This window comes from Geotrypetes seraphini, chromosome 13 (assembly GCF_902459505.1).
Source record: "Geotrypetes seraphini chromosome 13, aGeoSer1.1, whole genome shotgun sequence".
Classification (NCBI taxonomy): domain Eukaryota; kingdom Metazoa; phylum Chordata; class Amphibia; order Gymnophiona; family Dermophiidae; genus Geotrypetes; species Geotrypetes seraphini.
The window spans coordinates 15,381,202-15,395,928 of record NC_047096.1 but is presented as its reverse complement, the minus strand read 5'-3'; the positions used below and the strand labels follow the sequence as shown (position 1 = coordinate 15,395,928).

Genomic DNA, 14,727 nt, shown 5'->3' with positions numbered 1-14,727 from the left:
TTGCGCTGCTCCTGACGCTCATAGAGAACCTGTGAGCGTCAGGAGCAGCGCAGAGCCGTCAGCGTGCTGGCCTGCGCTAAAATCCGCTTCCATAGTTTTGTAAATGAGGGAGTAAGTCCTATATGTGCAATTAAATGAGTAAGTGCAAGATGTGCACTCATCGGTATTCCATAACATGAGCCAGAAATTCCTGACTAGATTTATGCAACTCAGATGATTTTTAATCGCACAAATCCATAAAACTTTGAATATCAATCCCTTTGTTAATTTGATGAGGCCACGGCAGTTGTTGCTGAAGGAGCATCTGGTGATGTCACCGTTTGCCCAAGATGAGGAGGGACATGATGTCATAGCTGTTCTGCTGCCAAAGATCCAAAATAGATGATCTTTATTACGCCAATGTGATTCATTTTTACTAATTGAAAGAAAAGATTTTTCAACTAGTAAGCCAGACAATGCATTGGGAGCTATTTACTCAATTCTGAGGTCTCGATTGAGCCTGTTCAACCACTCAGTTTACATGGTCTCTTTACTCCCTTGCAGATCGACAGCTAAGGCCTTCGGCAAGCCTCATTCCATGGCCAACTTGGACAAAGTCAACTCCAATAGCCTGGATTTACCCTCTTCTACTGATACCCCTCAGCCACATTCCAACAAGCTGCAGGATATCCACCCAGTAGCGTCTGTAGTAAGCAGTCACTTGACACCTTGCCTAACACCCAGTCCAGCTCCAGTTCTCAACATCAACTCGGCCAGTTTCTCCCAGGGCCTGGAGCTCATGAGCAACTTCAGTGTCTCCAAAGAGCCCAGAATGTATCCTAAGCTCTCTGGCTTACACAGGAGTATGGAGTCCTTGCAAATGACAATGAGCGTGCCCATTTCCTACCCGGGAACTGTTGTGCCTCCCTCTGGAGAGGAGACCAGTGATGCAGGATGGACTGGTAACCTCAAAGCCCCTCAGATTGACAGGTGAGATGAATCGGGGCACTCTTGCCGGTTCTTTTAATATCACGGTAAAAATGTGAGTAGAATCATACAGTAGTGAAAAAAGATCTCAACCAATTAGCTTCAGGAAAGCCAAGCTATTTATTTTACCTACACACATATACTGTTGTTTTGATTGCTTCACTTGTATTGCTTCGCCTGTCGTTTTAATTTACATGTTTAACGCTAATGTGTTTTTATTTGTAGTTTGTCGGGAGCTGTGCGGAACATTCAGCGCAGCTCTCTGCGCTAATAACCGCTATCGCAGTTTAGTAAAGGGGGGGGGGGAATTTAGAGAAATGAGTACGGATGTGTGGGAAAAGCAGGACCACTTACATAGCGTCAAAATACTTTACAATCATTTAAGACTTTTGTATGGCCTTTGAAAATACATCAATCCAGCCTTTGTTAGGAAACTGCCTTAGCAAATGCTTTGCATCGTATCCCTTGTTCTGTCACAAAAATTTAATTGCAACTTTTTCTTTTTTTCTAAATGCCATTTTGCTAAAACAGATTTTAGTGGTCACTTCTTGAGTGATGTCATCCAGTTTTTCCACCATTAATGACATTTGTTTCGAAACAACAACAGCAGCACAGAAAAATAAAATCTGAAAAAAACAAAATGCATCCCTACCAACCCTTCCCCCACCCCCTAGTGTTTTTCTCAGTGTGTGTTGCATGTTCATGTCACAAGTCTCTTCAGGGACAATTCCCCAGTCACCAGAGATCTTTTACTTTTGTTCCGTTTGCATGGCCAAAAACTGGGGAAATAGTGTAACATTTTAACCCACAGACGTTGCTGCCTCTGAGGCAGGGGTGTCAAAGTCCCTCCTCGAGGTCCGCAATCCAGTCGGGTTTTCAGGATTTCCCCAATGAATATGTATGAGATCTATTTGCATACGCTACTTTCATTGTATGCTAATCTCATGCATATTCATTGGGGAAATCCTGAAAACCCGACTGGATTGCGGCCCTCGAGGAGGGACTTTGACGCCCCTGCTCTGAGGTGAGCCTCAGCGAGCCCCCATCAATTGGAGGGACACAAAAACAAAATGAGATAAACCTGATGACAGAATTGCACTTTTCTGTATCTCCCTAATTCCTTCCGTGAATGTGGTGCTGAACTTCACGAAAAGTGAAGCAAGTAAACTGATGCATCCTTTGTTTTAATTCTTACAGTTCTCAACGTGACAGGAACACATTACCCAAAAAGGGACTCAGGTAAAATTCTTTATCCTTGTGTTTGTTTGTCTTGGAAATCCATTTAAAAAAAGGTCTCATTTCAATTGGTCCTTTAATTTTCTAAGGGACCTGGTTCTCTTCAACCCCCAGAAGACAAAACAACAAAATCCAAATAGCGCCAAAAGGTTCCACAAAGGAAACGAACCAGCAAATCAGCAAAAAGACTGTGGAACAGAAGATTAGATGTACCTGTTTGTAGTTTAATAAGCATCCAAATAACTTAAAAGCAATAATCTTAAAAAAAAAAACAATTCACAAAGGTGGATACAGTCATAAGTGGCCCACAAGATGATAACCAAATCTCTATATATATAAAATCGGATGGATCTGTGTATGTATGTATGTATGTATGTATGTTCCAAATGTAATAAAACCCAGAAAGAAGAATGCCACAATAATACAAATCCAAAAATTCTTCTTGGATAAAGTGTAAATAGCAGGAGCCAAGGAAAATACCGATATCCTGAAAGCCTGACTGGCTAGGTGTATCCTGAAGACTGGTAGTAGAAGTGATATTGAACAAATTAAGCGTAATTTGTAATAACTTTCTTGTATTACACTGGAAATTTGTGATTGAAATGATAGTTTTGAATCAACGATTGCACAAAGAATTTTTGTTGTCGGTGAAAGTTAAAGGGTAGTATTAGAAAGTACCAAATGAGAAGAAAGGGACTGATTATCCTTTGTAGTAAAAAGTAAGGCTTTAGATTTTTGAGGGTTCAATGATAAATGATTTGTATATAACCAAGAAGAAATCAGATCAAGCTTCCGGTTGATTTCTTGAGGATTCTTAATATCTTCAATTGGATGAAGAAATTGGATGTCGTCTGCATAAACAAAGATAGTAAAGCCAATAGATTGTGCAAGAGTAAGTAATGGTGACATAAAGATGTTAAAAAGGAATGGTGCAAAGATTGAGCCTTGTGGTACTCCACAAGGCAAAGTAAAAGGCTCAGTGTATTGATCCCATTAATTTTATTCTGTAGTTTCTATCACTCAGATAAGAGTTGAACCATTCCAATTCTAGGCCAATAATACCAATTTCACTTAGATGACTTATTAAAATATCATGATCAATAGTGTCAAATTCTTTGAGATCTATAGAAATCATTACAACCGGTTTAAGACATACTACTGTTGTAGTAAGTGCAAGAAGCAAAGTTTCTGTTGAATGATTTGGACGAAATCGTGTTTGATTAGGAGATAGAACGTTTGTGTTTTTTTTAAGAAAATCATTTAAAACATTAAAGGCATGCTTTCCAGCAATCTTTACATAGAATTTAATGTTGGAAATTGGTCTTTAGTTTGTACTATCCAAGATCGATCGTTGACTGTCCTTGATTTTTGGAAATATAATTGCTAATTTCCAAGGTTCAGGTACTTATTTGTGTGATTGTTTTATATGCATTTTATGTATTTTTTATTATGTATGTTTATACTTGTGAGCCGCTTTGGGAAAAGCGAGTTATAATTAAAATTAAAAACTATACCCTGATTAAAGCTATTTGAAATCATTCTGTGAAGAAATGGTGCCAAGGATATAAAATTTTTTTTCAAAATATTTGTAGGTATTGGTTCATGTGGAGCAATTGTAGTCTTCATCAATAAAATTAATAGTTTAAGTTCAGATACTGAGGAAATAGTGAACTTTGAAAGAGTACTGGGAGACAAAGTAAGAGCAGAAGCATCTAATTGTTGATGAGACGATGGTGGTGGTGAATGAACTTGTTCAATTTTATTTTTAAAAGTTTTTGCAATAGCTTCAGCTGTAAGTTGAAGGCTGAAGTTTGCATTAGGAGTTGAGTCATTAATATTTTAAATATAGTATAGATTGTTGATAATTTCCTAGCTTTGGTCCAACAAGCTTAGGTCAGAAAGGGAGAAGTGGATGGGAAGAAAAGCTACATGCATGAAGGACATTTCTCAATAGAAGAAGATAGTGGATTTGGAAGCATCCACCCCAATAAAAAGTTTGAAGGCAGGCTGGAAGTGATGTACACACCCTAGTGGATCTCCTTTTATCTCATTTGAATGCCAAGTGGCCCCAATATAAAAATTAGTGAAGACCACTGCTCTACAGAGTTCCATCTAACATCTTGTGGAAACGTTAGCTTGGTTCCACCTATTCTTTTCAGAGCTGCTGCTGCAAAATGGTTATTATGGAAGTATTTAGCAATTTCAACAATATTAGTCTTTATTTCTGGGACACTGAAGTCTTTGGTTGGGAGGTGCAGTAAATGAGCACTACAACAATGTTATTAGCTTGGTATTCTTTTCATGCTCTTTTAAATTTCTGCTCATCTTGGATACATTTGTAGCATTTTCTGTGACTAAACTGCTTACTAGACATCTGAATTTTTATTCACATTTTATTATTGCTTTTGCTGCTACTTCCTGTAAGTATTCTGCTATATGTGTATTTCCTGAGGAATCAATTGTTTTTGCAAGAGATACATTCCCTTCTTCTGTTGTTATACAAGCACATACAACAGGATTATTGTGGACATTACTCTACCCATCAAGACTTACCAAACGATTTAAAAATTGCATGGATATACAGCCTCATGCTACATAATTAAAAACTAATTCTTATTTCATGATGAATTGAATAACTTTTGGACTATAATGTATGTTAAACAGAAAAATATCTTTAGATAGATTTTTCCCCCCAAAAAGCTTTTCATTTTAAAAAATCTTATTTATTTATTAAATCATTGGTTTTTATCCACCCTGTTGCCAAAGGTGTTACAGGTGAAAGTTGTTCTGAGAGTTTGGTAGGTAAAGGAAGGATGGGGGTAAGGGTGGGAGGATAGAATTTTGGTATGAAAGTGCATATTTTTATGGGAGGTAGGAAGGGGGCTTACAATTTCTCTTTTGCTCCTTTACAGCCTGTGTTGAGTAGGCAGTATTAGCTATCATTCACTACTAACCCATGGTTTCTTACTCCCATTTCATGACCCCTCCAAAATCAGTTCTGCCATCTGAGCAGTACTGCTTGGCAAAGGGTCCATAAACTCCAGCTCTCTGCACAATCTGCAAAATGTAAATCCTGGATCTGTCCACTAGTGGACCCTGGGTTAACGTGCACTAAACCTTTTGCAAACCTTGATACGCACTGAAAGCGTTAACAGGTGCAATCTAGTTTATGTTGGTTAGTGACACTTTTAATGAGCATAAATTGGTTTTCAAGAATATCAATACAAAATAACCTTTGCTGAAGTAATAAGATGCAAAACAGCTCAACAGCATTTAAGTATGATGCATGAAAACACGCTCACTTTTTCCACAAACTCATTCATGTAAAAAATAAAAGTACATCTTCAAGAGATGCAGTTGCATAAAAGCCATTATGTCCTTATGTTAATACTTATCAGTTAAAACAAATCCCCCTTTCATAGCATTGACAAGGACCACGAACAGTTAATGTTACTATTAAGGGATGTCTAAAATGCCTCTCCTCTTCTCCAGTGTTGCCTCTGTAGCATTCTTAGTCCTGGTGGCCTAATTATTAAAGGTGAAGATGTCTGTTAGTTGTAAGAAGAAGCACAACCACACTCTGCAGTACATCAGATAGATTCTTTCTTGTACAGGGGAAGACACAATGGTGACTCCAAAATTAAATGTATCTGTCGAGGGATATGCTTTCAAGAAAACCACCTTTATGCATCTCTTTTGCTTTGGACGCAACAGGTACCAATCACATTCCCAGGACGAGACGAAGGAGAGACGGCAGTCTCATACGATTGGCGGGTCGCAGGAGGCCAGTAACCCACCCCCACTTCCATCACCTCCACCGCTTGCTGTGCCACCAGTTGGAAAAGCCCCACTGACCAACATAGGTCAGTGTCTCCTCTGCTTTCTGTTGCACAGACTTTCCTAGTTTTGATGCTGTTTCATTGAGGTGGTCTAATTCTACTTAGTCATCTCAGTATGTATACCACTTACCTTTTGCTGGTTATTAGTTATATCTGATTCTGGATACTTTATAAGAGGGACTGTTATAAGGTTTAGGACTGTAGTGTGGAGGATTTAAGAACAAGATACCATGGGATGTCTGTTGTGAGGAAAAGTGCAGCAGTGTTGGACGGCATTGGGAGATACAGACATCTGAGCTGGGGCGTGTCATAGGTATCGTATCACTTCCAGTTCCTCAGTGCGTCACCTTGCTGGTACTTGCCATTGGAACAAATCCAGAGCAGAACATCTGTGCTGTCCAAATGGACAAAACTTGGTGCCGAGCGTTAAAATGGAGTTGGTAAAAAAAAAAAAAAAAAAACATTTGCTTTATTTGTTCATAGTAGAAAGGTCGTTGTGGAGAAAGAACCATCGTTGCGATGTCAGAAGGATGGGAATTCCAATAGCAGAAATAAAAGCAAATGGATTTTGGCCATCTCTCTGTCTTCCATGTGCCACTTTTTGGCCTGTTCCTGTGTGGCCTGGGTTTCTTGGCTGACACTGAAGTCCAGTAGCATCAAAACAATTTTCTCACTTGGAACCGAAAAGCTCACTAGGTATCTCCATGCACTTCCCTTGACGTTAGAGCGCTAAGCACTCCGTGAGCCACACTGTATACTACTCAGCACTGGGGGGTCCTGTGGACAAGGATGATCTACAGGGTGTTCCAAAAATCACTACACACTTTTAATACGATCTTAAAAATTATACAAGAAACTGAGTTTATTCATACTCTTAGCATCAACAAAAGAGTCGTTGCAATTTGGCTTGCCATCACGTTTCAACGCCTCGAAGACTAGTTGTATACCTCCACAGGAGCGCCTCCATTTTTGATAACTTTCAGCCACCTTCGGTCGCAAGCGGCAATTTTGCAATGCTGCTCTAATGTCAATTGGCGAGCCATGGTTAAGGGATGATACGCTTAGAAAAAAACTGCAAAGCTTAACTAGTCTTTTGCTGTTAGCCTCAAGTCTATCCGAATGATACTTGGAACAAATTTTTTTTTTATTATTTTTTTTAAGTGTGTAGTGACTTATGGGACACCCTGTATTTTCCAAAAGCAACCTCGCTGTAATCAGACCTTCCAGTGTGACAAAACCAGCCCTTTGGAGCTCAAAGGTTTGTTGGTGGGCAGGAGGTAAGCAGCAGTCCAGGACAAGAGAAGTGTTTGGCTAGCACAGTGGGAGACTTGAAGAAGGGCTTAGAGCAGGGGTAGGGAACTCCGGTCCTCGAGAGCCGATTTCCCCAATGAATATGCATTGAAAGCAGTGCATGCAAATAGATCTCATGCATATTCATTGGGGAATTCCTGAAAACCCGACACGAATACGGCTCTCGATGACCGGCGTTCCCTACCCCTGGCTTAGAGGATGGAGAGCAAGACTGTCCCAGTGCCACCAAAAGAGACCAAATGATAAACCCAACAGTTGCCACAGGAGAAAAACTGAGTCCAACACACAGGGGCTAAGTCTAGGAGCGGGGAGGAGAGATGAAATTGGGGAGGGAAGAGCTCAGGCCATATTGGAGGACAGAGAAGGATTGGTTTGAAGGGTTGGGTTGAAAGATATCATTCTATGCCACTATTTATTTTTCAGCTCACCTGTTGCCACTGATATTCATATGCTCTCTATCATCTTATCCATGATTAAAATGCAAATATTCACAAAGAAATGATACTCTCATAACAGGCATTTCACTGCTGTGCTCTCACTGGCTCTGTAAGCCTAAACAGGGCAGTAGTGAGACCCTTTGCACAACCAGAATACGAGTATTAGTAATGGATAATTTTCTAATTAGGTGACCCAGGAACATGTGTGTTCAATTGCTACCTCCGATACTTTGATCTAGTGCATGTCGCTGACAGTGCTGATTTTCTTAAAAATACCAGGTCGGGGCCAGAAGTGGCCTCCCCTTCCATTCCAGTAGCAGTGTGGAAGAGAGACGTTTTTGCTGCAGGTCATAAAGGTTCCAGGTCAGCGACTTGGCAGAAAATCAGCATTGTTCACTGGAGCTTCTAACAGCTGGCATAACACAAGCCCAGGGGTGTGGGAAATGTGCATGTCTGTATAGCTGAGTCAAAGCTCTATCTTGAAGCTTGAAATACTTGCTCTGCAACAGGTATGATGCTTCCTGCTCTGGTAAGCTATGGCGAAGTAACCTTAAGCTTGTCCTCCTTCAGTGGCTCCTAATTCCTCCCTGGATGAGAACCCTTGGATTGATTTTTTTCCATCCTTTTTCCCTTTCTTTTGCTCCCTTTCCCCTTTTGTCCTTCCAGTGAGCCCCACTACTGCCTCTACGCCAAGGATCTCTCGCTCCAACAGCATCCCTACCCACGATTCCACTTTTGAACTCTACAGTACCTCCCAAATGGGCAGCACCCTATCCCTGGCAGAGAGACCCAAGGGGATGATGACACGCTCTGGGTCCTTCCGGGACCCTGCAGAGGATGGTGAGACTAACGCCATGTCCGGTGAATACCAAATCCATGCTGTTAGAGAAACAGTACTTCTGTATTCAATCCTCGGTCTGTTGATCACTGGGATGGGAGATACAGCCACACATTCCAGAAAATGGAACATGAGTGCAGTTTATTTTCTGAGCATCTCATACCAGTGATCCTTGAATTGTAGACATTTAGACTGCTTATGTCTCGTAAAGCCTGGTCATGGTGCTCTCCGGTAGGCAAAGGCACATATCGTATTTTCACTTTTAAAGTGACACTAGCTCTTTAAATTCTTGTTAGCTGTCCAAATCTGGATGGTCTCCCATTGTTCTTTTGCTAAACCTTAACCCATGCTGCATGACTTAACTGCTTGTCGCAGCTCTATTCTGAACTCTTGATAAGAAGTCAATGTGGCCATAACTTCCAGTATTTAATTCCATACTCTATACTGAGTAAGGCTAAAGTCAAAGCTGAAGAGGTGCTTGGTCCAGTATTTGCTAAAAATCAACCCCCTCCCCCCCCACACCACACACACAGACATGCACACTCATAAATATCCAAGTTCATCGTGCAAGCCCCCATTCCTGGCCCAAAGACAACTTACAAGCTGCTTAGGTTCAAAAACCGAAAAAGCATGACCACTTAAAGTTGTAAAACATCAATAGGGAAAATTAAAATAGGTGCATTGATTGAATATGTTTTTTGGAGTCTTATTGTAAAGTTACCCCCGAAGTTATATGTGAAGCAACTTGCCTAAAGTCACAAGAACTAACTGTGGGATATGGAAGGGAAAGGAATTAGGACTTGTAAACTGCCTTTTTGTAGTTATACAACCACATTTGAAGCAGTTTACATATATACAGATCCGTTGTACCTGGGGCAATAGAGGATTCAGTGAATTGCCCAGGGTCACAAAGAGCAGCCTGGGGTTCAATCCCACGACCTCTAGGCACAGAAACAGCAGCTCTACCACTGGGCCACTCCTGAACCCTGATTCTCAGCCTATTTCTCTAACCAGTAGGTGACTCTACACCAGTGGTCTCCAACTCAAACCCTTTGCAGGGCCACATTTTGGATTTGTAGGTACTTGGAGGGCCTCAGAAAAAATAGTTAATGTCTTATTAAAAAAATGACAATTTTGCATGAGGTAAAACTTTATAGTTCATAAATCTTTCCTTTTGGCTAAGTCTTAATAATAATATTGTCATTTATAGCTAAAGAGACATATGATCAAGAAACTGTTTTAATTTACTTTTGTGATTATGATAAACATACCGAGGGCCTCAAAATAGTACCTGGCGGGCCGCATGTGGCCCCCGGGCCACGAGTTTGAGACCACTGCTCTAGATGTACCAAACTGTACGGTTACCAGATTTCATGGGACCCAAAACCGGACATGTGGCCCCGCCTCCCGTTCTGCCCCAGCCCCGCTCCATTCTGCCCTGGCTCCGCCCCCCACACAAACTTCTCCCTTCTTTCCTTGAGCTCAGGGCCATGTCTGGAGGGCCTCCGAGGATGCGCGGATGTGACATGGTGATGTGACACGCCTGCATGTGACGTCATCGTGTCACATCTGCACAGACGTGGCCCCGAGCTTGGCGCTCTTCAAAAACCTAGGCAAACAATTGTTTTTTTAAAGTCCATCGGGTCACTCGGACAGTCCTCCAGAAAGAGAACATGTCGGGGTTTTCCGGACGTCTGGTATCCCTACCAAACTATAATGAGATATTAATAACATTAGTACTTAAATGAAAACCAGGAGGACAGATAAAGATGTCCAGGCCCATCCCACTTGCCTGTGTCTCCTTTCTACTGCACTGTTTGACCTCCAGCTTTTTCCCTCACTTCCTCAGCACCAGGTACCCTCTATGAATTTAGCAATGCACTGTCTTCCCTCTTCCTTTTGGCAGCTTCTGTGCTTCACAGGAACCAGAAGAGTGCTGTCGGGGCTATGCACCTCAGACCTGGCTGCATGTGCGTTTGCATGAAATGATAATGTGCATTGGTAGTTATATTTCTCTCCTTTATAATATCTTGTTATACTTGTGGGGGCGTTACACTTGTATTTATGTGTCAGGGAGACTGATTAAGAGACTTTTTTGTAGTGATTTTGTACAGTGAGATCGAGATGATGAGGAGTAGTATGTACTGATGTGGCAGGAATAAAAAAAAAGAAAATATGGGTCTCAAGTCAGATTTACATTTGAGAAGGAGGGTGGGGGGTTGCTGCTTGTCTTCTACCAAAGATTTACATAAGAACATAAGAATAGCCTTACTGGGTCAGACCAATAGAAACATAGAGTATGATGGCAGAAAAAGGCCACGGCCCATCAAGTCTGCCCATTCTAATGACCCTCCCCCCCAAGTTCTTCCTTGAAGTGATCCCAATGGTCCATCAAGCCCAGTAGCCCGTTCTCACGGTGGCCAATCCAGGTCCCTAATACCTGGCCAAAACCCAAGGAGTAGCAACACTCCATTCAGAATCCTAAAATAGCAAGATTCTGGAATTCCAAAGAGTAGCAACATTCCATGCTCCCAGTCCAGGGCAAGCAGTGGCTTCCCCCATGTCTTTCTCAATAACAGACTATGGACTTTTCCTCCAAGAACTTGTCTAAACCTTTCTTAAAACCAGATTCTGGATTCTGGATAGGCAAAAATTAAAAACTCATGCAAAAGAAATGAAAGCTCTTTAAAATAACAAAGCAGAGCTTCACTTTGAGGGTTTGCTTAAGGAGTAATTTTTCTTCTTCTGAAGCTGCAGAAGGTTAAATCCTTGGGCATAAAACAGTTTTTTTAATGGGAAACTTACACAAAACAAAGCAACTTCGAGATCCTTTGGTGGCAGTTCTGAAAATCGACGCTATGATGTAGGCACCTCTATGCCATATGCCTAGCACCGGTTCTATTGCAGCATCTTGGTGCCAGGATTTCATTACAGAATTGTGGCATAAGCCGGTGCTCGTAAAGGTGGGCAGCAACAGTTACGCCAAGTCAGTGGCCATTGTAACCAGTGGTGTAGTAAGGAGGGTGCGGACTGCACCAGGCGCTGAGTCGGTGAGGACACTGGCTCCTCTCTACCACACCCCACCACGCTGGCGCCATCCCTCCTCCCCCCACCCCGTACCTCATTATTATCTTCGCTAACGTGACCAACTTCTGCCTGTTGCTTGCACCAGCCTGGTTTCCCTCTGAATCGCTTCCGGGTCACGGGGCGAGGAAGTGGCATCAGAGGGAAATCCAACACTGGTATGAGGAGCATGCTGCTGAAGCCACCCAAGTTGATGAAGATTTAGAGGTACGTGGGGGTAGGGAGGGAGAGCACAAGAGTGACGGGTTGGAGCAGGGGTGGGGGCTCACGGGCAGCACCACCGCTCCGGGCACCTTCTACCCTTACTACGCCACTGGTTGTAACCAGTGGCTTAGCGAGGGTAGCACTCTTCCCTCCCCCACCCTATACCTCTTCAAGTCTTCTTTTCTTCACCAGCAGCAAGCAGAGTCTCCTACCCACTGCTTGCATTGGCTGAGCTTGCTCTCTGATGTCACTTCCTGGTCCCATGAGCAGGAAGTGACATCAGAGAGAGGTTTGGCGTCTGGGGTTGGTGTGAGCAGTGGGGAAGGAGAGCATGAGCAGGAAGTGACATCAGAGAGAGGTCTGGGTTGGTGTGAGCAGTGGGGAAGGAGAGATGCTGGCGTCCCCGCCAAGATAGTGCCCGGGGCACTCTGCCCCCTGCTTCCCACTGGCTGTAACTGAAGTGCCCATAAGTTGTAGTATTCTATAAGTTATGCCCATATCTCTGAGCATGTCCATGACCCTAAGTTTAAACAGACTAGACAGATAGAATCGGGGAGCAAATTCTGTAAGAAGCGCCCAAAAGTTAGGCGCCGAAGTAGGCACCGTTCAGCGCAATTCAAGTAAAATTGGGTGCTGTTTAGTGAATCATGCTGAGCAGCACCTATTTTAGAGACGCCCAATACATAGGCCTGCTCTAGACACAACTGAAACATAGGCACCCATGCGAGTGCTTAAGCACGCTTAAGAGCAGCGATGCTGCAACAAGGTGCCTAACACGAAGCCACGCCCACGCCTAACGCGCATAGCGCCTATTTTTTTGAAGGCCGCCTAAATTTTTAGAGGCGCCTTGTTACAGAATCGCTCTTTCTTGATAGGTGCCTACGATTCAATTAGTGCTGATTAAAAATCTTAATTGGGCTTGTTATTCAATTTAGATAGACGCCTAACCTGTTGGGCGCCTCTGAAATAGGTGCCGAACAGTAGGCACCGGTTACAGAATTTGGGCCTCAGTGCCTATCTTTAGGTGCCAATTTATAGAATTGCCCTTTTAAAATTTTTCTTTTTTAGTTCCAGATTTTATCCCAGTCACCCCCCGCTCATCTGTGTTGACTGACATCAATGTTGTGGGTTACCTGAAGAGCTGAAATTTGTTTTTTTATTTTTTTCAATTAATTATAAATAAACCTATAAGAAATCTCTAATCTAAAATTCCATAATGTCAACACTCATATTTGTAACACCTCTTGCTGGAGGCTTCCTTCTTCGGATCTGTTTCACACAACGTTTGTTTATTCAGGATTTTATGTACCGGTGTTAACCTGGCTAGTGACAGAGAGCGTAGGAGTTTGATAAGCCACCAGGATGCTCTGATTCTGCTCCGCCCTCACTAGTATACGGCGTTAAACTGTGTGATGAGAAAAAGCTGACCTGTTCTTTCTTGCTTTGTTCTTGTGTTTCTTTTCCCTCAGTTCACGGATCCGTGCTGTCTCTGGCATCCAGCGCCTCATCCACGTATTCCTCAGTAAGACTGGATTCCCGCCATTTTTTTTTTCTCCTTCTTCTAGTCCAGGACTGGAGGGCTTTATATGTGGTCTCTCATCTTGCTCAAGTTCAAGTTTATTAAACTTTAATATACCGCTCATCAGGTTCCTGAGCGGTGTCCATATTTAAAATTATAAGTTAGGGTGACAGACAAATAACACATTGACATACAGTAACGAATGGTAAGATGGGTTAGAAATACAATTCAAATAGGATAGCAAAGCATTAAGGGATGGCACATTAGGGAGGGATCCTGGCTGTACGTGAATTTTTGAGAAAATAGTTTTAAAGATTATAGGCATCTTTTTAAAAAAAAAATTATTTTTTTAAAAATTCTTTATTCATTTTCAAAATTATATTAAGTGTTAAATATAATCATACACATTAACAATAAATATATCACTTAAAAACAATCATTGGTACATTACATAAATTTTTATCCCTTCCCCTTTCCCATCCCTCCCAATCATATATTCCATTATCATATAAAATATGCAATAATAAAATATCCCCCTCCCCACCCCTTAAACTGATAAATATAAGGGAAACAATTTCAATTAATCCTTACAATATTTTGTTAATTGTTTCCACACATCCTGAAATTTCTTAAAATATCCCCGTTGTAATGCAATAAATCTTTCCATTTTATAGATATGGCATAAAGAGTTCCACCAAAAGTTATAATTTATATAAATATAAATGTTTTTAATTTGCCTTTAAAATGATCTAAAACAGCTTCTTCCTGAAGTTCTGGGAGCATTGCGTTCCATAGTGTGGGTGCTGTGATCGAGAAATTCGTTTTTCGAGTTAAATTAAGGAGTCTGATTGATGGAATGGTTAAAAGGTGGTGAAAGTGTGATCTGAGGGTTCTCGATGGTTTATACCACCAAGGACGAGCTGGCTCAGTCCTCTTTTGTCCTATTACATGCGTGGACTTGCAGCTCTAGCATTTCGAAGAGAAATAAGAAACCGAAAAAGCCGGAGCTGCCCTGGGAGTAAAACCAGGACTGAGATTTATGATGCAGAGTTTCAGATCATTTCACTACTGTTTGCTGCCTGCTTTTGCCGCTGGGTTCTAACTCCTCCCCTCCATCCTTGATGACACTTTGACAGGCGGGTGGGAATTGCATTCATGGGCAATGGTTTGTCTCATGTAATGCATGTCCCCTTCAGCAGATAGATATGTTTCTCCAGCATACCCGTGAATTTTAATTGCACTACACTTGGCATTGAAGAATGCAGCAGATTAGTTTAAATTTTTTAAAAAACC

The 14,727-nt window shown here is 41.8% G+C and overlaps 1 protein-coding gene across 12 annotated transcripts in view; it reads left to right on the top strand.

The window, feature by feature from the left end:
* The window catches only part of NAV1 (neuron navigator 1), a 385,886-nt gene that overhangs the window by 323,438 nt on the left and 47,721 nt on the right, over nucleotides 1-14,727 (top strand). For 6 of the 12 annotated variants that reach the window (XM_033917664.1, XM_033917667.1, XM_033917669.1 and 3 more), the window contains 5 exons: nucleotides 544-969; nucleotides 2,164-2,205; nucleotides 5,917-6,065; nucleotides 8,456-8,650; nucleotides 13,385-13,437. In XM_033917664.1, the coding sequence (XP_033773555.1) occupies nucleotides 544-969; nucleotides 2,164-2,205; nucleotides 5,917-6,065; nucleotides 8,456-8,650; nucleotides 13,385-13,437 (865 nt within the window). The remainder of the gene's footprint in view (nucleotides 1-543; nucleotides 970-2,163; nucleotides 2,206-5,916; nucleotides 6,066-8,455; nucleotides 8,651-13,384; nucleotides 13,438-14,727) is intronic. The other 6 variants (XM_033917665.1, XM_033917668.1, XM_033917670.1 and 3 more) reach the window with 2 other exon arrangements.